The sequence below is a fragment of the Kwoniella mangroviensis genome, assembly GCF_000507465.2.
Source record: "Kwoniella mangroviensis CBS 8507 chromosome 1 map unlocalized Ctg01, whole genome shotgun sequence".
Lineage (NCBI taxonomy): Eukaryota > Fungi > Basidiomycota > Tremellomycetes > Tremellales > Cryptococcaceae > Kwoniella > Kwoniella mangrovensis.
The window spans coordinates 12,290,252-12,313,270 of NW_027062533.1; the positions used below are offsets into that span (position 1 = coordinate 12,290,252).

The window sequence follows — 23,019 nt, forward strand, 5'->3', positions numbered from 1 at the left end:
ACACGAGTTCTTGCACGACTCTACGATCACATGAAGCTCGTTCTTGCTGGGATCCGAGACTCTCGGTCGCCGAGCTGAGCTACCTGTCAATAGACGCCATTTCTCAATGTACAGTGGTGGATGCCAATGCGTTTGTGTACATGATATCGCTTGCTTGATTGTAATGACGACGGGGATGCATGACCGTCGCATTCGTGTGAATATATATGCATATGTATGCAGATTGGAATGTCTAGTAGTCTCGGACTAGGACCACTGAAGTACTGAGGATGGAGATCTAGAGCATCCGTCGATTGATCACGTAAACAAAACACCTGTTGGGCACTACCACTTAGTAACTACAGTTAGTACTATACACGCGACTAGCCTACGACAATGCAAGTGCGAGTGCTCCCCAAATTGTTGGTGTTGTTGTGATCCACCTCAAATCTTTCCACTGCTAATTCCACAATACAAGAACACTTGTACATAGCTGGACACACCCACAATGTCGAGCGCAACTGCCAGTCCGCGTAAAGCAAACAGAAGGAGAAGTTCAAGTGTGACCAATGCCCTCAAGTGAGTGGTATCCTTTCGGTGACATGTGGAGTCATGGATATTGATTGTTTCGTTTGTTAATAGGCAAATCCCTCTGAATCAACAACAAGAACAATCATATGGGTGAGTGACTCTCTCAAGACACATTGAAGACAATCTGCATGTGCTGATATCTTTGATATGCTCTATATTGCAAGTAGTAGCGAAGACACCATCCAGGAATCAGAGGTCAAACCACTCTCTGGTAAACCCCGACCTAAAAGTAGGAAGAAGAGAGATGCCAATGATCTACCTGATAATTACCATTCGAGAGGGTTTTGGGATGATCTCAAAACTGGAAGGTGGATGTTGGTTCCCTGTGAGTTACATCCTACGTGTAGATGAATTTTACAAAAGTTACAAACTCACTAATCGTTCTGTTACTTTTTGACTATAGCATCCGCATTCATCCTGGCCTTGATCCCTATTATACTATATATCAACCATAACATACTCGTTCAATATGGTTTACTCAAACCCAACACTACCAACCCATTCAGACATCTTTTGTTCATCTCTGGTGAATTACCTGGCGGGAGATATACGAAAAGTATCTATGATTTTGCTTTTTTGGGTTATTATGTTATTTTCTGGTCATTGTGAGTCTACTCCACCACGCCCTGCCTGCTCAGTCGTACTGTCAGTCGAATAAAGGCATTCAAACTTATGTAACGATGGGATTGCTTAGCGTCCGACAATTCGTTACTATCCATATACTTAGACCTATGGCTATTGCGTTGGGTATAAAGGGAGGAAAGATCATGCGATTCCTTGAACGTGAGTTTCGCATCCCCTCACAGCTATTTAGGCATTAGGTGTTCATTTGCTAAATGTACTTCACTTGTAGAGGGTTACGCCGTATTCTACTTTTCCATCCTTGGTACACTCGGTATAGTGAGTTTAGACATAGGTGTTCGTTATCACGTAGACTTAGCTGACAAGATGAATGATAGTTCGTAATGAGAGGTCTACCTACTTGGTGTATGTCCTCTCTCCCTGCTTTCAATACATGCTCGAGACTGACTTGAATCTGGTTGTACAGGGTATAAAACCGAATACTTCTGGATCGATTATCCCCACAAACAAATGACATGGGAACTGAAAACTTATTATCTCGTGCAAGCTGCTTATTGGATTCAACAGACTATCTTGTTGGCTGCCAAGATCGAGAAACCCAGAAAGGATTTCAAGGAATTGGTCGCTCATGTGGGTCGTGTTTCTCTCTTCTCTCTGCAGAGAATAAGCAAATCTTACAGGATGGATGTTAAAATAGCATATCGTCACTCTCTGGCTGATCGGATGGAGCTACAACCTCTACGTGGGTGACAAATATCTTTCGAAAAACTTGATTTCTTTGTCGCTAACGTCGTCTTTCTCTTCTTTCAGCTTACATACATCGGTGTATCGATTTTCGTTACTATGGACGTATCCGACATCTTCCTTGCTGTAAGTCATTTCAGACCTCCAAATTGTACTTGTAGCTGATTCATGTGCTTCAACTTAGCTCGCTAAATGTGTCAACTACGTATCCGAAGCTGCTTCTCCTCCCTTCTTCGCTTTCTTCGTCGGTGTGTGGAGGTGAGTACCTTGCACCTCCCAGAAGACACATAAAGTAACGAGATATATACATATAGTTATTTCCGACACTACCTTAATATCTGGATACTTTGGTCCGTATATACCGAATTCAATCTTATCGAGTGAGTTGTTGGACTCTACTCTTTACCCAAATATACAAAACTGGTGCTGATTGCGATGGGTACGGGACATCAATAGTGAGAAAGAACGTACCCGATTCGCACCACTGGAAGATAAATGGTTGGATTGGTGGATGAAATGGCAAATATTCGTACCTATCTTTTTACTCCAGTTGATCAACTTGTTCTGGTACTTCCTCATCTGGAGGATCCTCATCAAGTGAGTGTCGTCTCACCATCAGAATATGTCACGTCGCAAGGATGCTAATGCGGTCTTTGGAATGCAGAGCCGTCTTCTACAATGATTTGAGAGATGAACGTTCAGATGATGAAGATGAACCTGAGGGTGAACAGACTACGACTGAGAAGTTGAAGGAGCAGTAAATGAGGAGAGAAATAGTAATAATCGTCATGACCGAGAGCGAGGAGGGGAATGTACCATGAGGAATGGTGAGGGGTGAGTAGGATGTGTTGCGTCGGGGGAGGTGATGAGATGAAAACCGATGTTTTTTCCAAATTAATATAATAATAAATCCACCATTAATGCATAATCACAATGATCAAAGTCTTCAGAATCCTCATATGCAATAAATCATTATATCAATACCTAGATGTACAGGTACGCAACTTATCCATTGAACGATGCGATTCGCAATAACAATGAATGATACATGCCATGAATAGACTCATGATCCGGCCGGATGGACGATAACCGGGATAAACGGGTCAACTTTAAACACCTGATCACAAGTTACTCGTAGATGGTACGCAGATGCTCATATATAGACCACCGGGGTGACGCTGTATCCTCAATCCTACTACCCTCAGCTCACCGCGATGTCATTGCCATCCCTCTCCCTCAACCCAGATACCCAGTCCGACCTCCTCTGGACCCCCTCCGACCCTTCCCAGACCCAAACCTCCCTCTTTAGGGAACACATCAACTCGACTTACTCCCTCTCTCTACAAACGTACCAAGACCTGTACGAATGGTCCATCTCGCACCGAGCGGATTTCTGGTCATCCCTGTGGGACTTTCAAAACGTAGTAGGATGCAAAGGTAAACACATAGTAGATGAAGGTGCATCACCTGAGAATAATCCATCATGGTTAGAGGAAAGCAGATCCAATTGGGCTGAAAATCAATTACGCCATTCCCATTCCTATCCAAATGATATTGCCATTATTCAATTATCAGAATCCTCTTCAAATTATACCGCGCCTGAGAAGAAGATTACTCAGCTGGAGCTGTATAAACTTGTTGGACGAGCACAGAGATCATTGATTGGAGAAGGAATACAGAAAGGAGACAGGATAGGATATTGGGGTGGGAACGTCCTCGAGGCTGTTGTTTTGGTATTGGCAAGTTCAAGTATAGGAGCGATATTCTCAAGTGCAGCATCTGATTTCGGAGTGGACGGAGTGAAAGAGAGGTTAGATCAGATAAAGCCCAAGTTACTATTCGTTACGAATGGAGTGATTTATAATGGAGTGATAAGACCCTTGATACCGCTCTTACCGAAACTCCTCAAGTCACTCAAATCACCACCTGAGAAAGTCGTCGTGATTGAACATCTACCTGAAGACTTAGTCGGGATACCAAAAGAGCTCGACAAATGGGATGAATGGTTGGATAGTGAAGATGGAGAAACAACATTTGAGAGATTAGGGTTTAATGATCCGATTTGGATATTGTTCAGTTCTGGGACTACAGGAAAACCCAAAGCTATCGTAGTGAGTCAGCTAGAAATCAATCTCTGAAGACGCGGAGAAAGAGCTGATTGACGAGTTTGGATAGCATCGTCAAGGTGGGATGTTATTGGATTCGTTGAGGGAACATCATTTAGCGGGTGATATAGGTAGAGGAGATGTTTTCTTTTATTATACTACGCCGTGAGTACTTGGTATCGCATACTCACCACGGTCACTCGAACTCGTTTGATATCAGAAAAGATAGACTAATTTGATCTATATCAAAACAGCGGCTGGATGATGTTTCAATACCTGGTTTCATCCCTTTCAACAGGAGCGACCATCATCCTCTATGAAGGATCACCCCTGAAAGACCCTTCATACTTGTTTAACATGATTGATCAATATGGTATAACGATATTTGGCACGTCTGCAAAATGGCTGGAAGTCATATCAAAGACTTATCCCGATGTCAAAGATCACCATGAATTATCTACCTTGAAACAAATCTTGAGTACTGGTAGTCCTCTACCGGGCGGGTTGTTTGATTGGATTTATGAGAAAGTTAAGAAAGATGTACTGGTTGGTAGTATAACAGGTATGTGAAACCATCTTCCAGATCTAGATCAAATGCTATGACATGACACACCTGATATCTTATCTGATGACATTGGTGTTCTGTATATTTAGGTGGAACCGATATTTGTTCGGTGTTTGCTGGTAGGAATACTTCATTACCTATTTATAGAGGAGAGATACAATCTAGGATGTTAGGATTGTATGTGTCAATTGCTTCTTAAGTCCGTGCAAGGATGAGGGAGGATAGTACGGCACTGATAACACATGGTACTCCAGTGCCCTCGATACGGATGGGCCACCCAACCAACCTGGGGAGCTGATTTGCAAGCAAGCATTCCCCATCGAACCTTTAGGATTCTGGCCTTTGGACGGCTATGGTTTCTCCGAAGATGAAGTTGAATCGGCGAAGAAACGATTCAAAGAGAGTTATTTCAAGGGCGATAAGGGCATCTGGTGTGAGTTCAGCTGATTGATGTGATGGTGTTTTGGATACGGCTGATAATTGATGTTATATGTGTTAGACCACGGTGATTAGTGCGTGAAGCCTTGAGTTCATGCTTTTGATTTTCCAGTCAAGCTGACTCGTATGACGTTTCGATCAGCGTGCGAATCACCCCATCGCGATCGTCCAACTCTGGCGGTATTCTGATGCTAGGCCGATCAGATGGAGTGTTAAATCCCGGTGGAATCCGATTCGGTCCAACGGATATTTACTCTGTCCTGGAGGGGTCGGAGTATTCTCAATTGGGGGTGGAAGAGACGCTGGTGGTGGGCCTGATGGTCGAGGGAGGCGCTGATGAGAAAGTCGTACTATTTGTGAAAGTGAGTGAGGACGAATCTCACGAGGCTCACAATTTTGACTCACTGCTGACTGGTCATAGATGAAGGGGAATAGAACATTAGATGATACGTTGATTAAGAAGATTAAGACGGATATTAGATTAGCTAGAAGTGCAAGACATGTTCCATCCAAGGTGAGTCTGTACATCTACACGATCTTGAACGTCACCATCTCCGACTATCTAACTTGAATGTCGACTAATACATCCTTTTCATCTAGATAATTCAAGTTTCTGACATACCCGTGACATTGACCAATAAGCGAGTCGAAGGTAAGTTCCGCTTACTGGTGATGGTTTGTATCATCGTAACTGATGATTCCGTACTGTTTTTACCCAATCATATCAGTACCGATAAGGAAACTTATCAACGGAGCTTCGATAAGCAGTATCAACCCTGCTACGCTCAGGAATCCAGATTGTTTGGAGGAGTATGTAAAATTGGGAGAAAGGATGAGGAAAGAGGAAGGAATGGATGGATGATCTGTTCAAGGATTTCAGAGGGGTTACTTGTCATAACACTATTGTTCTTTTGTTGTATCACTATTATGCCCTGGATATGTATCAATCAAATAAGGAAGTCCACTTCGTTGTGGGAGTCTTGTTCCTCTTTGTAGAAAGAAATATTTCACATGATGGGTGTAGTTGGTCGTCAGCAGGGTGGATCGTTTTGATACTGATTATGCATTATGATATAATTTTCGAGATGATAGTAAAGACAGTATGTAGCTAGGGAAGACAAGAAGAGGTGTACGAATACGTATTTCTCCACATCCACAAAAGACAACAATTTTCATCACATCCCAACTTTTTGGTCAAGAGAACCCCGATTACAAAACGGAAACCCCAATCACTTGTTCTCGACATACCAGGTACCCTCATTCCCATCCACTTTATCTTTGCCTTCACAATTGACCATCAATTCAGACCCATCTGAATTTTTGAACGGTTTCGTTTGCATATAGCTCTTAAACTTTCTTCTATCATGTTCCAACGCGAATTGACGCCAATATACATTCTCTTGAGTTAAAGCTTGTAATCCGATCTACCACAATCACATTCACCACTCCTTAGCCCATCATTTCTGTCGGTCTGAATATACAGGAGGATGATGGGAATGTTCCATCGCACTCACCTCTTGCATTCTTGCCATAGCTTGTCTCTCACTAGCAATAACATTCCAATTCGTTTTTTCCTCTTTCACTTTCTCTAATTCATTTCTCATTTCTTCCATCTTGGTGTCCGCACTCTCGCGCCGTTTGATCTCATCTGACAATTTATCTGATAGAGCCTGTTGAGCGACCGTATGAGCTGAAAGGGAATTAGAAGTTGATAGTTGGAGTTTGGCAAATCGATCAGCGGATGCTTCGAGCTATGTAGTATTGATCAGCTGAATGTCAAAGGTATTTCCACCGTATCTAATGACTCGGATATATGATATGGCTATATCAGAAATAAAAGTGTTGATTTGCATCACTCACCCTCTCACGTAAAGAGTCCACCTCAGCTTGCAAAATCCTGTTCCTATCCAGGACACTCTCATACTCTTTCACTCTACTTCCCATCGTCTCATACATATTCTCATCCAACTTGCTCAACCGACTCATCAATTCTTCTTGGAAAGTCAGGGCATTCTGACTCATCTCAATTATGGACGACTCAGTGGCCAATTTCGGTTTGTCCGCCTCTTCTTGATCTTCTTTGTGTTGTAGCAAGCGCTGTTCCAGAGACTGGATTTTTTCTTTCTGTTCGGAAATTTGGGAGAGTTGGTGGTGAATTTGAGATTGCATATCCATAATCTCTGATTCTTTCTGCTTGATCGATCTCTCAGAGTTCTCACGCTCCTTCTCGAGCTACAATATCATCAAGCCCATAGTCAGCTATCTCTCCGGAGATCCGTTTCCCATGGCTCAGCTGACTCAGTCACTCACCTGTTCTTGATATTCCCTTAGTTCACTTCTCAATCCGTCCTCCAAGTCCCTACGTTCAGTGAGGCTCCTCGCCAAAGCATCTCTTTCCAACTCAGCTGCCAAAGCCCTAGCCACCACTCCATCCAATTCACCTTCCATTTTATTCTGTCTCGCACTCATCGATTCTAATTGGCTCATCACCCCCTCAGTCTGAGCTCTCATGTCATCTCTATCTTGTCGTGTATCTTTCAAACGCTGATTCAACACATCAGCTTGTGCACGAGACTCAGAGATGGATACTCGGTTATTTTCAATCTCCTCTCTCAAAGCTGAAATTATCGCACGCTGACTATCTTCTTCCCTCGCTCTTTGTTCGGCGGCTTGTTGAGTGTATTGTAATGCCTCGATTGCCTGGGATAAGGTTGATGAACCGGATATTTGAGTAGAAGCTACTTCGTCAAATTTGGAGAGGATCGCATGTTGACCTGTGAGTATGGCTACAAATAGGTCTTTGGACTGGGTTTGGGATTGTTCTTCGTGAGCCTCTTCAGCTTCTTGATTTGTGGGTGTGGGAGGTAAATTGACGATATCGTGCAAAGAAGTGAGAAGGCGAGAGTGCTCTTCCAAGACCGATGCCACACGTTCAAGCATATCAGGCTTGTCTGAGTGATTTTGTATATGGTGCTGAGAAATGATATCTAAGTGATCAGACATCCTAGTCAGCTCCAATCATCAATTCCGTGAGAGTCGATGGTTTAGCTCACCTTGAAGAGCACTAACGACCAAATCTTTCAGTCCATCCAGATCCTCCTTAGATCTATTTCGCATACCATCCCGCTTCCTCAGCAAATCTAGCATCTCATCCAATCTCTCGTCATGCACTGAAACCTTCGCAGCCATGCCTCCTTGTCGTGCGGACCCAAGCGCGTCCTCATCATCGTCAAGATCCACATTGACCACTCCTAATTTCCTCTTATCTTCCCTCATATGAAACTCTACCGAGGTCCTTCTCGAAATCTCTTCTTCCGCCCGTAAGTACGCCCTCAGCTCGCTCACTCTCGAAGCGAACGTCGATGCAACTCCCATCGTAGCTTCTGCTGAGATAGGCGGAGAAATAAGCTCGTCCAAGTGATCTTCCGCAGGCATCGTATGTCTTCTGGTAATTGATGGTCTGATGTTATGTCCCGGGCCGTTCGTACTACTTGGAGAAGATATCGGGAACGTCCATTCTCTGAACTTAATATTCACTGTCAAAGGATCAGGACTAGGTTCCACTTCGTTTACTTCGGGAGGTAATTCAGGACTTGGTGTAGCAGATCTATCGAACCCTCTCGTCCTTCTGCTAGTATCAATATCGACTTTGGGATAGACCAATTCTTGGTCGTCTCCGTCCTCCTCGGTTTCACCATAATCCTCTAACATCTCTACAGGATCTGCAACTGCATTCCCAGAGGACGGAGCTGGCGTAGAAACTGGGATGGGTTCCCTCCAAGTTGGTATATCAGGTAACGGCCTTCTAAGCCTCTTTGGGGGTGTATTGTCCGTATCGACAAAGATCCGCGTTGGAATCAAGGGCGATCCATCAGCTGTCATATACGCAGCAGAGGCAAATGTATCTCCGGTAGATTGAGGCGGGGTGGTATACTCGTCAGCCTTGGCTGGGCCAGAGAATGTAAATGAACCATTAGAAGGGGTAACATCCTTGGAGTTAGGAATCATTGGTAGTGGTCTTGAGAAGGATGGTCGAGCAGTATGCGCCAAGACTTCAGATCCGATACTGCCCTCGCCGGATAAAGCTGTAGTATGGGCTGATACAGGTGCATCAGGTTCTTCTTCCACATGAGGTCGGGGTATAAGTGGGAGTTGAACAGGGTGAGAAGGGTGAATGGTTATCTCCTTTAGGGGGATGATCGGTTCTTTGAGTGGTAGAGTAGGTGTATCTAGTGGATGGTACGAATTCTCTTCTGCCCTTCGCATTGATGGTCGATCATCCCTAGGGGGTCGGTCGGAAGACATAGATCGGCTTCTCTCGCTCTATAGGTAATTCGTAAGCTTGGGTTACTCCTAACACTGCCATTGTACTTACACTATGGCTAACTTCCGATGCTCTAGAACTCCTCTCGCTAACGCTCAATCGGGGAGACGCTTCCCTGATTCCCAAAACATCATGTCCAGTAACACTTGGGGCCGTCAAAAGAGGTTTCTCGAAGAAAAGCCCTTCCAAATTGACCACACTGTCCCCAATCCGTTCCTCTTCATCCTCATCTGGTTGCAATCCTGATTCGTCTTTCTCCAGATCAGAAGTACCGTCTCCAATCGGACTCGAAGGACCGAAAGCAACTGTATCAGCTCTTCCTCTTCCCGGTGGAGCCACTTGTAAACCACTTTCAACTGAATCAGGTCGATGGTGCTCGAATACAATTTCAGCGGGCGTAAGTATAGGATCGTTGGAGCTAGGTGGTCTAGCCAAATCCTGGACTTCGTCAATATCTTCCTCGGAATTGTCTTGTGTCGGCAGATCGAATTCGGATGAAGCGTTCACATCCGCCTTGTTAGGCGAAGTGACCAGTATCGTGGACGTTGCACTATCTCCTGTATCGAATTCCGAGCGTGTCTGAGAGGTAGCGAGTGATTTGACTGGTGAAGTAACGGTAACACTAGATGCAACACTTGCAGGTGGGACAAAGGGTATGGCCGAAGGTTGCAGTCTAGGTTTCGTGGGTGAAGAGATGGACCCGTATGATGGGACAAAGGTGGTGGCGGTAGGTCGAAGTATCTTTTCACCGTTACTCGATGTCAGAGAAGCAGCTCTGTTTCTGGTATCGGGGAATGGGAAGTCGAAACCACTTGTTTTCGTAGGTGAAGTCTGTGGTGGGTGGAAGGCTAAGGCAGACGGACGAAGCTTCTTCCCTTTGAGTGAGGAAGAATATGCCGAGCCTTGTCGCTGATGATTGCCACCGAGCTGTGACACATCATGAGGAGCTGATGGAGGTATCAATGGGGCTGCGGAGGGTGTAAAAGATGGTTGATTACCGAGTGGCATAAAGTCGGACGATGTCGCTCTGGGTACGAAGGGCGGAGCGGCCGGTATTATCGAAGGATGTATTGGAGAAGCAAAGGTGAATGATGTTGATCTTGGTACGAATGACTGTGCATTGGGATTGACAACAGGATGAGAGGAAGAAATGGTGAAGTTGAATAATGTGGACCGGGGTACAAAAAGCTTTGTATCTGGTGGGAGTCTCGGCGCTATACTAGCTGCTTTAGGGGTTTTGGTGGAGATACCCAAAGCACCATACCCGGGAGTGGATGCAGGTGGTTTCCATGGCTCGGCAGTTGGACGTAGTCGTTTGGCTTGAGGTGAGGTAGCATCCGCTTGATTGGGCCCAGTCTGGCTGGTGATGTTGTTGTCAACGTTTTCTCCAGTGGAAGATGATCGTTTGTTGGCAGAAGAGACCCCCGATCCTTCGTGGATCATGTTGACGGGATCGACAGCCATGACGGTATCGCTTGGAGTGACTGCGTCTATACTTTTTGCCCCTTTCTTCTTCGAACCTTTCGTGTTTTGGACTTGTGCAAGCTGTGTTGCGATAAGTTAGTACAGTATGCACTATCTATCTACCGATTTTGACTAGCTTATTGCACTCACCAGGACTTTCAGTTTCGCCAGACTTGCGGCTTCAGACGCTGAGGTCTCCTTCGCCTTCAAAGCTTTCTGTCTGAGTTGCTCTGACTCGGACGGCCGCTAACAAAGCTGTCAGCTCGAAGTACGCTTCAAATCATTGTTTAGCTCACCTTGTCCAGGGTGATTGCGAAATCCGATGGTTGCTTTTGCACCTCATCACCGTTCTTAGACCATTTGAAAGGATTTGGATCCCGTATAGTCGATACAGGAATCTCCTGAGACCAAGCACGCATCTTGGATTCACCTTGAGGTAAATCATCTTCCTCCCCATCTTCATCCCTACCTCTTTTCTCCAGTCTGTTAGTTCTTATCTCATCAACCTCTTCCACAGGCTTCAGCGTACTTTCCTCCCAAGGACGTATCTTGGAAGTTTCTGTAGCAGTAAGCGGCACATCCTCGAACTCCTCGGAAGTATCGAACTTATCATTCTGCCATCTGTCAACCTCATCGGAAGCACTTTTCTTATGGGCATGCGCATTGTCGGGTATCCTGGATGGTGCAGACAATGCTTCCACCACATTGGTATCTTCTTCTAAGCCCCATGCTCGCATCTTCGATGGTTCGGGTGAAGGTGTACATGTATTTAAACGAGAGCTTGATCCAGGATAGATAGAATCGGCAGTATACTCTTCTGGCTGATCACCATCGAAATCATCACTCTTTACAGCACCACTGTGAGACGCAGAGGCCAATGGTTCTAATCTCGCTGGACTCGATACTGGTTCTCGAATTTCCCGATCTGTCTTTGTCGACATCGACTCAACACCATCGTCACTCCAAGCTCTCATCTTCGATCCTGTTTTCGGTGCAATATCAACATCATCAATCTGCTCTTGGGTAATGGGGTTTTGCGGAAGATGTCCTTCCTCCACAAACCCCCTGAAAGGTTGTTCGAACCTCGCAGGACTAGACATGGATTCTGGCTCCAGTTGGTCTTCCTCCTCCCATAACATATTTGGCTCATCATCAATCCATGCTCTCATCCTGGATCCTGATTTGGGAGAGGAATCAGTTTCTGTTTTCGACTTCGACTCCTTGAAGATTACAGCATCATTCTCACTTGATCCATTTCGTTCCGATTTTGAGGGTTGTTGGTCGAATTGCTCAATAAACACCGCAGGATTCACCATCCGAGCAGGACTAGAGATTGACATCTTCTCATCTTCCTCCCCAGAGACCTCATCCTCAGCTTCATTTGCATGATCACTCCAAGCTCTTATCTTCGATTTCCCTTTCTGTGAAGGCGGTGGACCGGTGTTCATTCCGATAGTTCCAGAACTCTCGCCCTTGATTCCTATCGCATCGTATTGTTTCCACGATCCGACCGAAGAGCCTTGGGATTTATCTCTCACGTGACCCGTGGATGAAATTGATGTTGTCCTTGGTTTCAATTCTTCAGGATCCTTGAGCACTCTTCCCAATTGCTTCTTGAGGAAATCGGCGTTTCCTAATGGTGAATCCGAGAAAGATCGTTTGCTCGGATTGATAAGCTCTGAGCTATATGACGGAGGAGGTGGATCATCTCGAGTGACGGGTCGAGCGGGAAGACTAGGATGTGGAACAATCCTGAATGGCTTGGAAGTCCTATCTCCTTCAACATGCCGATCATCGACATCGACATGAACATCCTCTTTCACATCAGGTCTGCCAGGCGATACAGGATATTCGTCCCATGGAATATCTCCTTGCTGAGCCGGTGCACTATCTTCGACCATGTTGACCGATCTGGTATCTTCCCCATCTTCATCCTCTGCAATCGGTGAAGTTGGCATTTCGTCACCCAATACAACAGATACTTCAGCTTCAGTACCTTCGTGCTCTTCAAGCTCTTCAGCCTCTGTTTCAGACGAAGCAGGAGGTCGTAATCTCTCCCAGCAATCCTGTCGTAACAGATCAGCTGTATCAGATTATATATTATGATTATGGCTAGCTGACTTACCTCATCAGGAAAAGATACCAACACTGGTTTTCCTTTCCACATCCCTTCTTTCACCTCTTGTTCCTTGTCCGTAGGCGAATCTACGCTCGGTCTTCTCAGTGTATCTTCACCCGGTTGATCAGGTGAGAGAGGTAAGGGAACACCAGTAGGGGACAATCTAACCCGCGATGACGGCCATGGGAAAGCTTCTTTCCTTGGTCTTCTCTCTTCCTCCATTATCTTTCCTTCGCCTTCGGCCATTTCGTCTTGATCTCCGACAGGCAGACCAGGTGATTCAGGAAGAGGAAGGGGTTTAGGCGGCGAGTCAGGTGGGGAATAGGTTGATGGAGGTAATCTGAATGTTATCGGATTACCTTTATACCTATATCCAGGATTGCTACTCGCACCGCTAACTGGTCTTGATGAAGTAGACAGCTCTCCTACGCTCGATGGACCTTTTGAAGGGGATAGGTTCGGGGAAGTTTTCAAAGCTAGCATTTCATCGAATGTCTTACCTCCCGGACCACCCAATACAGCTTTTGGCGGACCACCTTCCTTAGCTCTGTATCCTCTATATTTCCTTTCGGACGATGGAAGGGATATCGAATCTTGTCTCCGTTGCCCAAAATTGGGCGAGAGCGATACGATTCTCCTATCATCTATTGGGGAAGAAACAGATCGAGAGTCATATGGTGCGCTGATGACTGAATGAGAAGGTGAAACCCTGCCTTGCTGGATTTGCGTATGAAGAGGTGATAAGGTCAGTGGTAATCCCTGATGACATTGGTTGAGAGGTGATAATGAAGTACGAGAAGACGAGTCCAGTGTCCAGGCTCGATTCAATGGTGGTGGAGGTGTTTGAAAGGTCTGTGCGGGATGGGTATTGAATTGAGGTGAGACAGTTGCTGAGCGAGATATACCTAACATTGCTCGATCGGAGGTGCAGTGTTGACTATCTCGTTGTAAATGTAAAGTCGGAGTAGGGGTGGGCATGGCTGGTCGAAAGGTTGGAGCAGGTTGAGGTATCATATGAGGTGGAGGATCGTAATTGGTCAAAGTCTGCGTAGGTATCGGTTCATTATTCGTCGAGTATGACTGATTATAGTGGTAATTGATAGGCTGAATTGGAGGCGTAAATTCCATAGCTCTAGCCAAAGCTTTTTTCCTGGGTGATACCCTCCTCTCATAAGTTTCTTCCGTTGGGTCACCATAATCTATATCCAGTGCTGACGGATCATCATGATATCGCTTTAATCTGCTCACGCCATCATTCACCGATGTGCTGACTTCCAAAGGTCTGAAAGAGAATGAAGATGCCAAAGGGTTCAGCTGAGAAGGTCGGCGAGAATGCCCGTACGGTTCCTGGGGGTATTGAGTCTGAGGTTGCGAGACTGATCGTACAGGAACATCCGGTGGTAGGGGTGGGAAACGAAAATTCTGATTGAGCGGATGGGGTTGCACAGTGCGAGGAGGAGGGTTGAACGGTGGTGCACTGGGGTCGATCGAGTGATTATACGGATACATGTCCTATTTGACGGCCCACAAAAGTCAGCTGCCAATCTGAAGTGAGAATGCGAATGCAGATGATTAGGGTGAGAAGTCCTCTTACCTACGTCACAGGTCTTCGCCCTACACTTCAAGCTCTAACCATGTACAAGTTCGTCAAAGGTCGTCACTATGGGAGATCAGCTGTCCAACAGGGGTCTTTTATCTTTGGAAGGTCGACTGATTGGGTGATTACGGTCAGTGGAGAGGTCTCAATGGATCAGAGAGATACGGGAATGCAAATGTGGTTGTATGAGTGTAGTGGTGCGCAGTGCGTGGTAACGGACACCTCTCAGCTCAGCCTAGTACCTTTGGTTGTATACAGTATGTCGGTATGTGCACGACTTGGGCGCAATGATCGCCGCTCGCATTGATTTGGCTGATCCTGATGGGAACCAGAAATGCTGGTTGTCTTATTGCCTTTTTGTCTTTGCACTCTCAAACTGTTCTTTCATCATTTTCAATTTTCATGCGTGACAGCATCCGAACGAGTCCTCATCTCACGACTAACTGGATTATTGATCAAACTAACGTCTCAATCAGCGCTACGAAGCCCGGTGAAAGAGGATGGCGGACTCATCAGCGGTTAATCAGTCGGTTGTCCCATCTCCTCTGCAGTCATTCTGTCCGACAGACATCAAGCAGTCCTCCATATACGTGATGTCCATGTTTGGCTATCATCGGAGACCAATTCACAGGCCATAATTCGGTTCGCCTTGGTGCTTTAGTGATAGTCTGGTCAGTCGATGATTTCCCGTGTTCCATCATCCCACTCTGTTCAAGACAAGATAACGCTCGAGCCTACAACTTGTATCGCGCATCAAGCCGAACCGACGCACTGACCTTTCTTGGTTTTAGCGTGATAACGCGTCATGCTTCTTTATCTGGTGCCCCGCTTAACCCTGGGGTGAAAAATGAAAGGATTTAAGGTTAGGTCGGATTCTTCTATGACGTTTTGGTGAGTGACCATTTGAAGGACATTTGACAGTTGACATTCCATTCCATACCCATAGCATGGGACATCTTGTTCATCATCTTGTACTTATATATACACACACTCAACAGTAGAACATCCGATTTGATGTGTGACCAATAATCCACAGTTCCCACAATGGCCTTACCATCCACCTACCATCTCAACCATTCTTTACCCAACCGATCCCCGACCCAACGACCTCGTTCCTTATCTTTATCAGAGTATCAACCCTTGAACTTCGATCGAGATGCTTTGGAATCAGCATACCAGCAATCCCTTAATCTCCCTTCGAGCCATTCAAGCTCTCTTACTGGACACTCCGCGTCCAATTCATTCAGTTTTAATGGACTCAGTACCGAGACGCACAATACTACCGCCACGGGTAGTTCCGATGATATATTGACACACCCAAAAGGAGCCTTCGCAGGTGTAGGAGCAGGACATACACTCACACCACCTCAATCACCGATACATAAAGCTACCTCGAAACTGAATCAGGCAACATTATTATCACCTATACCTTCTACTCCAATCGATCGATCCCCTACACCACCTCCACGTCCTAATGATGAGGAACTTCCTGAAACTACTTTCCGACCCCCACCTCAGCCACGTCTTCCACCCAGACCTGCTCTCAGACAGAAACCCAGTCCACCGAGTTTACCGATGAGACGTAGTCAGTCGGAAGTGGATATGATAGGATATCAACAGTGGGATGGAGCAAATGAGTACATAGAAGGTGATGGGCATGGTAGATCAAAGAGGAGAGCTTTACCTGCTATTCCTACGAATGTACCTGCACCCGTTAGTATAGCTAGTCTATATCATCAAAAGTGATTGTCCCAGCTGACGGAACTTTCTTTTCAACTGTCATAGGAACCACCACAATGGGAGTAAGTGATTCTTTCGAAGATCTTCGGTCATCTCCGTTCGTTTGTTACGAGAGATATTCGGGGGTCAAAGACGACGTCACCTCGATCTTGATATGGACATATATATGGATGCTAATCTTTCAGTACTTTGATATAGACCAGATTACAAACCTCAAATCCCAAGCGAGCTTACAGCGCCTTCAGCCCAATACGCCTACGCGAGTCTTAGTGCACCCCCTCCGAACCTACCGCCAAGAAGGAATCAGAGATCTCAACAAATCAGTATGGGCTCTGCTCCTGGATCAAGTATAAACGTCAACGTAGCCGGACCCAGCGGCTCTGCATCTGCATCTGGCTCTGGGTCCGGAGTACGTCCACCTATTAGTACTGGACAAAGTATCGGCACTATCGTATCTTCCACTTCCAGTTCAGGTATAGGTATACCAATGCGATCTCCTCCAGCGGGTGCACCAGATTATCCTCCAACCAATCAACCTGGGTCGTCCTCCTCATCAACAAATAAACCAAGGAGAGATGCGGAGAAAGAAGTATTATTGAGAGCACAAGATAGGATGTCGATCTGGTCAACTCACTATCTCGATCCATCCTTGAAACAATCGTTGATACGTGTTCCGCACCAAGTTACCAATGCGGCTAATATCGCTTTGAGTGGATTGTCAAGTGGACCAAAAGAAAGGTACAATACGACGATAGGAGCTCCGATTGATGGACTGACTAAAATGGCAAAAGAATGGGTGGTAACTCCCGATGCGAGGTTTATAGCTGAACATGGAGGGATTGAATTGGGGTTGGGTGTGATCAATTCACATAATCCGCAACAACAGGATTGGGAGAAGGATAAGGGGAGGAAGAAAGCGAGAGTTGAGGTCAGTAGTAAGACGGGTGGGATAAAGGTTGATATTGTGAGTGGTCATGTTTATATCTGGTCATGTTTATATCGCATGATGGTCTTGGTGTATAAGCTGATTGGATGTGGATCGATAGGTCGAATTGGATCAAGACAGACAGATTGATCTGAAGATAGAAACGAAATCTGGTGATGTACTTGTATTACTGTAAGTGAATACAACCTCTGACATGAAAATTTGAAGTATTGGCTGATCTGGGTCGTTGTGGTATTGTACTCTAGACCGGACGAATTCCATGGTCCAATCCATATAACATCCTCTCGCCCTCCAGAATCACTATCGATAATATCCCCATTACTCAAACCACTGTCAAACCCTTACTCCAATTTCTATACGACGTTTATGGTCCCCCTATCCCTGTCGAGAAACATGAAGAAATCCAATTCGGTCGAATACAACTCTAATGTAAACCTTGAGAAATACCTTCCTAAGAGTTTCAAGGAGCAAAGTGATTTGTTTGATCAGTTGTATGGTGGATATCAATCGCATTCGAGGATTAATCATTCGAAAATATCCATTAGATCCGACAAAGGGCGGGTAGTATTGGGTTTGAGGGAATCGAAAGATGAGAGGGATCTTGAAGGGATGGGTTTAAGGGTGGGTGTGAAAGGTGGTGAAGGGAAGAGAAAGAGGTGGTGGAGGATGTCGACTTAAAAAGGATAAAGCTTTCAAATGTTGATGGTGGAAAAGGTAATTAGTCGTTCGGAATTGGTCCTCCGAAGAAAGACACAAATGTGAACACGAGAGGAAATAGCAAGAAAGGACGGACTATATTGGGTTGGGGTGATCTAATGATCTTCAACGAAAGCGAAAAGATTTAATGATTGTTTTGGAACGGAAATGAACAGGATGAGAACTTTACAATTAATCCTTCCTGTCAGAATACACGAATACGACTTTTTTTTTCTTTGATATATCATCACTTATAATGACGAATAATACACGAATTATATTACGTTGCATCGTGATGTTGGATATGGGTCATATGTAGTCTTCTTGGATGTATGATTTACAACACACGTAGTATATCTAGCAATATGCGATTAATGATGATTACGATGATTGATCGAGATTTAGAAGCAACAATCACAATCGAATGGACACAAGGGGGTACCTGTTACCCAAACGAAGTTTAGCTAACTTCCATGACATCTAACACTGAAGTGAGAAGTGCACACCCACCTCCAGCAGTAGGGTCGATCTGTAAATCAACTTCCTTGTAAATCACATAACCTTCTTCCGTTTTACGTCCTATCGTATTGATAAATCCAGATAAGTCAGCAGTCACTCCAGTACATCCAAGTCCATCTTAGAGAAATCATACACGAGAAATAAGCACTTACCAGTCCCTGTACCTCTCGAATCAGCGAACAACGCATCATCCTCCCTATCCTTATTCGACTTTATCTTCTTACCACCCTTCGACGATGTAGCTTTGGCAGCTTCTATCTTCTTACGTATCTCAGCGAGTGAAGAAGGATCAATTATCTCTTCTACTTTTCTTTGTGGGGGTCTCTCCTCATCTTCCTCCTCGAAATCATCCGAATCTTCAAACTCCTCAAAATCTTCATCATCAAAATCAACAGAATCTTCAGACTCTTCGTCTATCACTTTAGATCTCTTAGTTGGTTTATCGTTCTTCTCTTTCACCAATTCCTTCTTCTTCTTCTTCTTCTGTTCAGGTTCACTCGTACCTGATTTCGACTTTATTATGTCCTTCTTCTTATCTTTCTTTTTGTCCTCTTTTAATGGCTCTTCCGCTTTGCGCTTCTTCGGAGCAGCAAAGATATCATCTATCGAAGTTGAGTTTGATGTTGATTGGTTCTTCTGCTGCTGAGTGGATTTAACGGCTTTCTTCGAGCTTGAAGCGGGAGCAGGTATAACAGAGGATGATGATCTCTTGCCCATTTTGGTCAATAGTCTTGTATAGTGATGTATGCTCGTATGTTTGATATTGTTATGAAATAGAGATTAAAAAGTTGATATCAAGATTATCTTGAAATTTTCAGATGACTGATACGTAGTTACGAGTCTGTGCGCCGGGTATATCAAATCACCGAACATCTGTCAGCTATTCACCCTACATCACTTCACTGCTGTATCTCTCTTCGTGTCGTCTCTGTCAATCCCACTTGCCTCACAACCTCTCAACAGCGAGTACATACGCAGCAAGACTCGCTCAGCAGCTCACTCGAGATCCACATCACGATAACGGATATATCCATCTGGCTTTAGCGCAGAGAGGAGAAGCCAACACGATGTCTCCTTTGACAGCGTATCACTCCCTCCTCCTGTCCAACCTCTCCACCGTCCAAACCATCGAATCCGGTCTGGGCAACATAACGTGGTTCTTACCAGGTCGATTCGAAGATGCTGAACTAGCTTCAGAGGGGTGTAAGCTACATCTCATTCTGTTGTCAGTGAATAGCTAGAGCTGATAGATATCCTAATGTGTATGTAGTATACGCCTTGTTAGGCTTAGTATCGAATTATCACGATCAAATCCTTCATTCTCATATCCCTCGCGAATTGTCTTTACCACCTCATCCATTTATAGATCAGTCAAAGCTCCCTGATTCGAATCGCACAGGTATCAGTAGAAATAGTAGTACGGTAGGAAGGATATCACCTTTACTTCCTGCTGAATCTGAACATACTCGATACACACGATATTGGACAAAGCGATCCACAACCTACAAAAGAGCCGGCAAAGCATTGAGTACGATCGGGTATCTGGAGTTGGTGGTGGAGATGATTGCGAAGAAGAAAGGTGGAGATAGATTTAGATGGAGGGTTGTATTGTTCATCGAGCTAATCAAGTCAGTGAAACGTAACTCGTGCCATACCCGATTGGATATGCTACACTTCTGTGGTGAAGAGTATCGCTGAAGCTGATCATCTCTCTAAAATGCTATAGAACATTCCTCCGCCTGACCATTCTGAAAATTACCAAAAGACCCGTCCTATCTTCTCCTATCCCTCAACGAGAAATCGATCCTTCCTCTCTACCTTCCGAAATTCTATCCTCTTCTTCATCATCGGATGAAGATCAATCAACCAGCAAGATAAAAGCAGCCCCCCTAACACAGTTGCTTACACCCTACGCACCATTGAAAGATCATCTATACCCTATGATCGATAATCTCCCGGAATCTCATAAGACCCATCCGCTCAACCTAATCAAAGAGCTCAAAGGGAAAGAATACATCTCGGAAATCATATGGAGTTCGGTAGGGTTGATGCATGTATTATTACTTACGAGGAGTTCTGTAAGTTCTCTTAACATTATCACTGTCACTATTATCTGGCTAATACTAAAATTTCTGCTTATAATTGCATTCAGCGCCAATCCAATGCTTCAGCGTACAAACCCCTCTCTCTACCCACCCTCTCCCGCTCATATATCCCTTATCTATCCACACTCCGTCTCCTCCTACTCGCTAGGGTCTTGCGTCCTTCTCATAAAACCTCAAATCTCGGTATGACCCATAACTCCAGCCAAGATAGGAAGCTGCTAGCCAGGGCATTCTTAACCGGTCCAATGTGGTTGGGATTCACCCGACCAAAGGTACTGGGTTTGACGAGGCTGGTGGAGAAGATACCTATCGTAGGGCTTGTGGGTGATTTGGTCGAGGGTTATCTACCACTGGTGGATGACTACTTCTATTGTGAGCTGTTGTTTCAATCGTAATTGAAATGTTATGATTGGAAGGGTTTCAAGCTGATCAATCTCTCTTCCAGATACCTCTTCGTGAATTTACCATTAGACAGAAGTTCACGTTTGACAGATGGACGGGAATGGATGAAATCGAGATCTTGGTTATTTTCCATGTTGTACAGTTCCCATGAACGTATGTTCTCATATGCATGATACTATTACAACGATTCTATCAATGCGTCTACCTCTCCGTCCATCATCTCAGATAACTACATTTTCTTCAATATGTACGTCATGCCTGACTCGAGGTTGTTAGTATCGAATCAAGTCTTCTTCTTAAGAAGACCTTTCTGTAACCACCTAATGTCCAAATGCTTATCAGCCGACCATCACAGCGACCGACAAGACGATCCAACTCACTTTGGTATTTTCTTCTCACCTGGTCCTGCTGATGCTTGTCCCGGTCCTGGTATAGTACCTTTCTGCTGATTTGTCGAATTCGAGTCTGATCTGGGAACAGACGGTGGAAGGGGTTGTGATTTTGCTTTCAAGTGACCTTGAATGGGAGCAGGGTAAGAGCTTGCTGCGAACATTCAAGAGATGAAGAGTAAAACCACATGAGTATGATCAGCATTTGACATTTCCATCTTTTGTCCAACGATACAACTCACCATTCATAGCCTCATCATCTTCCCACCTTACCAACAATACACTCTGCGGTACCAATCCCAATTCATACAACGTCTCTTTACCTCCCGTACCACCTTGCAAACCTTGTAATGTCCCGCCTTTCACCGGACCGTAATTTGCTGGAGTGATTATGGATGATTTGGCATAAGTTGGTTTTGACTTGGATTTGGATTGGGTGGAAGAGGATGGGATTGGGATGGGATATTCAGGATATTTAGTTCGGGGTGGTTGGTCTGATATACGTATAAGTAATCATCATCAGATATAAGCGTTGATGTATGGATAAGTTGAACGATAAGTGAAGCTTATACACTCACAAAGTATGAATGGTTCACTTATTACCTCTTCTATCAAAGCCGTTCGAATGAATTCGTAGACAGGTTGTATACTGTTAGGATAAGGATGATCATCGTCAGCTGAGGGGTTTTCACAACCTGCACCACACAGGTGATTCTCCTTTGAGCTTGAATATGATTCACTCACGGCGAATCACTTGGGAATATGTTTTGTATAATAGTCCCATCAGAGAATTTAATTCTAATCGTAGTCTGTGACGATCACACCAAGATCAGAGCGAATTCACCCGTCAGCTCTTTCCTATGATTGACAGATCCCATTCGCACATCTCCTAGCGATCGCATACTGCCTACTTCTTTCTTCCACTCTCTAGGTCATGAAAGCGTCCAACGTCTTACACTGTTCCCGTATCTTTTAGTTGGTATTACCGCTCAACACTCACATTAGGCCATCTATCCTTCTTCAACTTCTCCCTCTCAGCCTTCTCCGCCTCTCTATACTTGGCCGTCAAGAGCGGAGCCTCGTTCAAACGTTTGTTCCTAGCAAGCACGGAAGAATGGTGGGATTGTACGTCCGCAAGGGTAGGTTCGAAAAAGGATTCGTCAGGTTCGGCTAGACAGTAAATCCCATAACATATTAATGTAAGCTAACCACCGTCTGACATTACGTTGGGGGAAGAGAAAGCATACTCTTAGATGTTGGTGTGGTGGACTCTGATATAGGTTTATAGACTTTGATACCTCCATCTTCTTCCATATTTATTTCTTCAGCACCAGAGGCAGGAGCAGGAGTAAGTGTCGACGTTGATGGCTGAGGTTGATCAGCTAGACCATTGGCTTGAAGAGCGGAAGCTGAACTCGAAGCAGAGGCTTCGCTGGCATCTGCAGGTGGGATTGAATCTATTGGTGTGCTCATGGTACCGAATCTGTCGATGTGTTACTTGTGTTGAGAGGATGATGAAAGCAATAAGGACGAAATGTAAATTCAGTCATCACTGTGACGTACGACGAACGACGCGTGGCTATGATACGATGTGATTGATTCCAGCTACAGTAGTGGCAAGTTAAGTTACTGCACGAAGAGGATCGTATCGTTACCGAGATGCATGTTTTTGTTAATTACTTTTTAACTTGATTTTGGCATGTATATCGTACCT

The 23,019-nt window shown here is 44.9% G+C and overlaps 7 protein-coding genes across 7 annotated transcripts; 4 read left to right on the plus strand and 3 right to left on the minus strand.

The window, feature by feature from the left end:
• Nucleotides 1–487: 487 nt before the first annotated feature.
• On the plus strand, nucleotides 488–2,657 carry I203_104657 (uncharacterized protein; the record flags this gene model as incomplete). The annotated part of the gene is made up of 14 exons (XM_019143755.1): nucleotides 488–558; nucleotides 622–660; nucleotides 738–895; nucleotides 974–1,175; nucleotides 1,265–1,353; nucleotides 1,424–1,470; nucleotides 1,530–1,557; nucleotides 1,619–1,782; nucleotides 1,850–1,894; nucleotides 1,963–2,022; nucleotides 2,081–2,154; nucleotides 2,211–2,276; nucleotides 2,353–2,493; nucleotides 2,561–2,657. 14 exons carry the CDS (start codon nucleotides 488–490, stop codon nucleotides 2,655–2,657), a joined length of 1,281 nt encoding a protein of 426 aa, XP_019006804.1.
• Nucleotides 2,658–3,110: 453 nt separating this feature from the next.
• On the plus strand, nucleotides 3,111–5,866 carry I203_104658 (acetoacetate-CoA ligase; the record flags this gene model as incomplete). Its single annotated transcript, XM_019143754.1, has 10 exons — nucleotides 3,111–4,007; nucleotides 4,072–4,166; nucleotides 4,256–4,563; nucleotides 4,656–4,743; nucleotides 4,821–4,999; nucleotides 5,066–5,078; nucleotides 5,147–5,366; nucleotides 5,426–5,518; nucleotides 5,605–5,656; nucleotides 5,733–5,866. 10 exons carry the CDS (start codon nucleotides 3,111–3,113, stop codon nucleotides 5,864–5,866), a joined length of 2,079 nt encoding a protein of 692 aa, XP_019006803.1.
• Nucleotides 5,867–6,233: 367 nt separating this feature from the next.
• Nucleotides 6,234–14,420, minus strand: I203_104659 (uncharacterized protein; the record flags this gene model as incomplete). Its single annotated transcript, XM_019143753.1, has 9 exons — nucleotides 6,234–6,428; nucleotides 6,519–6,755; nucleotides 6,865–7,236; nucleotides 7,315–7,991; nucleotides 8,058–9,327; nucleotides 9,380–10,873; nucleotides 10,943–11,038; nucleotides 11,089–12,858; nucleotides 12,918–14,420. 9 exons carry the CDS (start codon nucleotides 14,418–14,420, stop codon nucleotides 6,234–6,236), a joined length of 7,614 nt encoding a protein of 2,537 aa, XP_019006802.1.
• Nucleotides 14,421–15,552: 1,132 nt separating this feature from the next.
• On the plus strand, nucleotides 15,553–17,872 carry I203_104660 (uncharacterized protein; the record flags this gene model as incomplete). The annotated part of the gene is made up of 5 exons (XM_019143752.1): nucleotides 15,553–16,221; nucleotides 16,294–16,310; nucleotides 16,447–17,212; nucleotides 17,295–17,365; nucleotides 17,440–17,872. 5 exons carry the CDS (start codon nucleotides 15,553–15,555, stop codon nucleotides 17,870–17,872), a joined length of 1,956 nt encoding a protein of 651 aa, XP_019006801.1.
• A 419-nt stretch (nucleotides 17,873–18,291) lies between these two features.
• I203_104661 (uncharacterized protein) lies at nucleotides 18,292–19,126 on the minus strand (the record flags this gene model as incomplete). Its single annotated transcript, XM_019143751.2, has 3 exons — nucleotides 18,292–18,332; nucleotides 18,401–18,469; nucleotides 18,562–19,126. 3 exons carry the CDS (start codon nucleotides 19,124–19,126, stop codon nucleotides 18,292–18,294), a joined length of 675 nt encoding a protein of 224 aa, XP_019006800.2.
• Nucleotides 19,127–19,476: 350 nt separating this feature from the next.
• I203_104662 (uncharacterized protein) lies at nucleotides 19,477–20,909 on the plus strand (the record flags this gene model as incomplete). Its single annotated transcript, XM_065517580.1, has 4 exons — nucleotides 19,477–19,612; nucleotides 19,680–20,037; nucleotides 20,136–20,487; nucleotides 20,562–20,909. 4 exons carry the CDS (start codon nucleotides 19,477–19,479, stop codon nucleotides 20,907–20,909), a joined length of 1,194 nt encoding a protein of 397 aa, XP_065374398.1.
• A 290-nt stretch (nucleotides 20,910–21,199) lies between these two features.
• I203_104663 (uncharacterized protein) lies at nucleotides 21,200–22,778 on the minus strand (the record flags this gene model as incomplete). Its single annotated transcript, XM_019143749.1, has 7 exons — nucleotides 21,200–21,236; nucleotides 21,297–21,459; nucleotides 21,548–21,799; nucleotides 21,884–21,954; nucleotides 22,050–22,114; nucleotides 22,306–22,475; nucleotides 22,553–22,778. The coding sequence occupies 7 exons, from the start codon at nucleotides 22,776–22,778 to the stop codon at nucleotides 21,200–21,202; spliced, it is 984 nt and encodes a 327-aa protein (XP_019006798.1).
• Nucleotides 22,779–23,019: the final 241 nt, after the last annotated feature.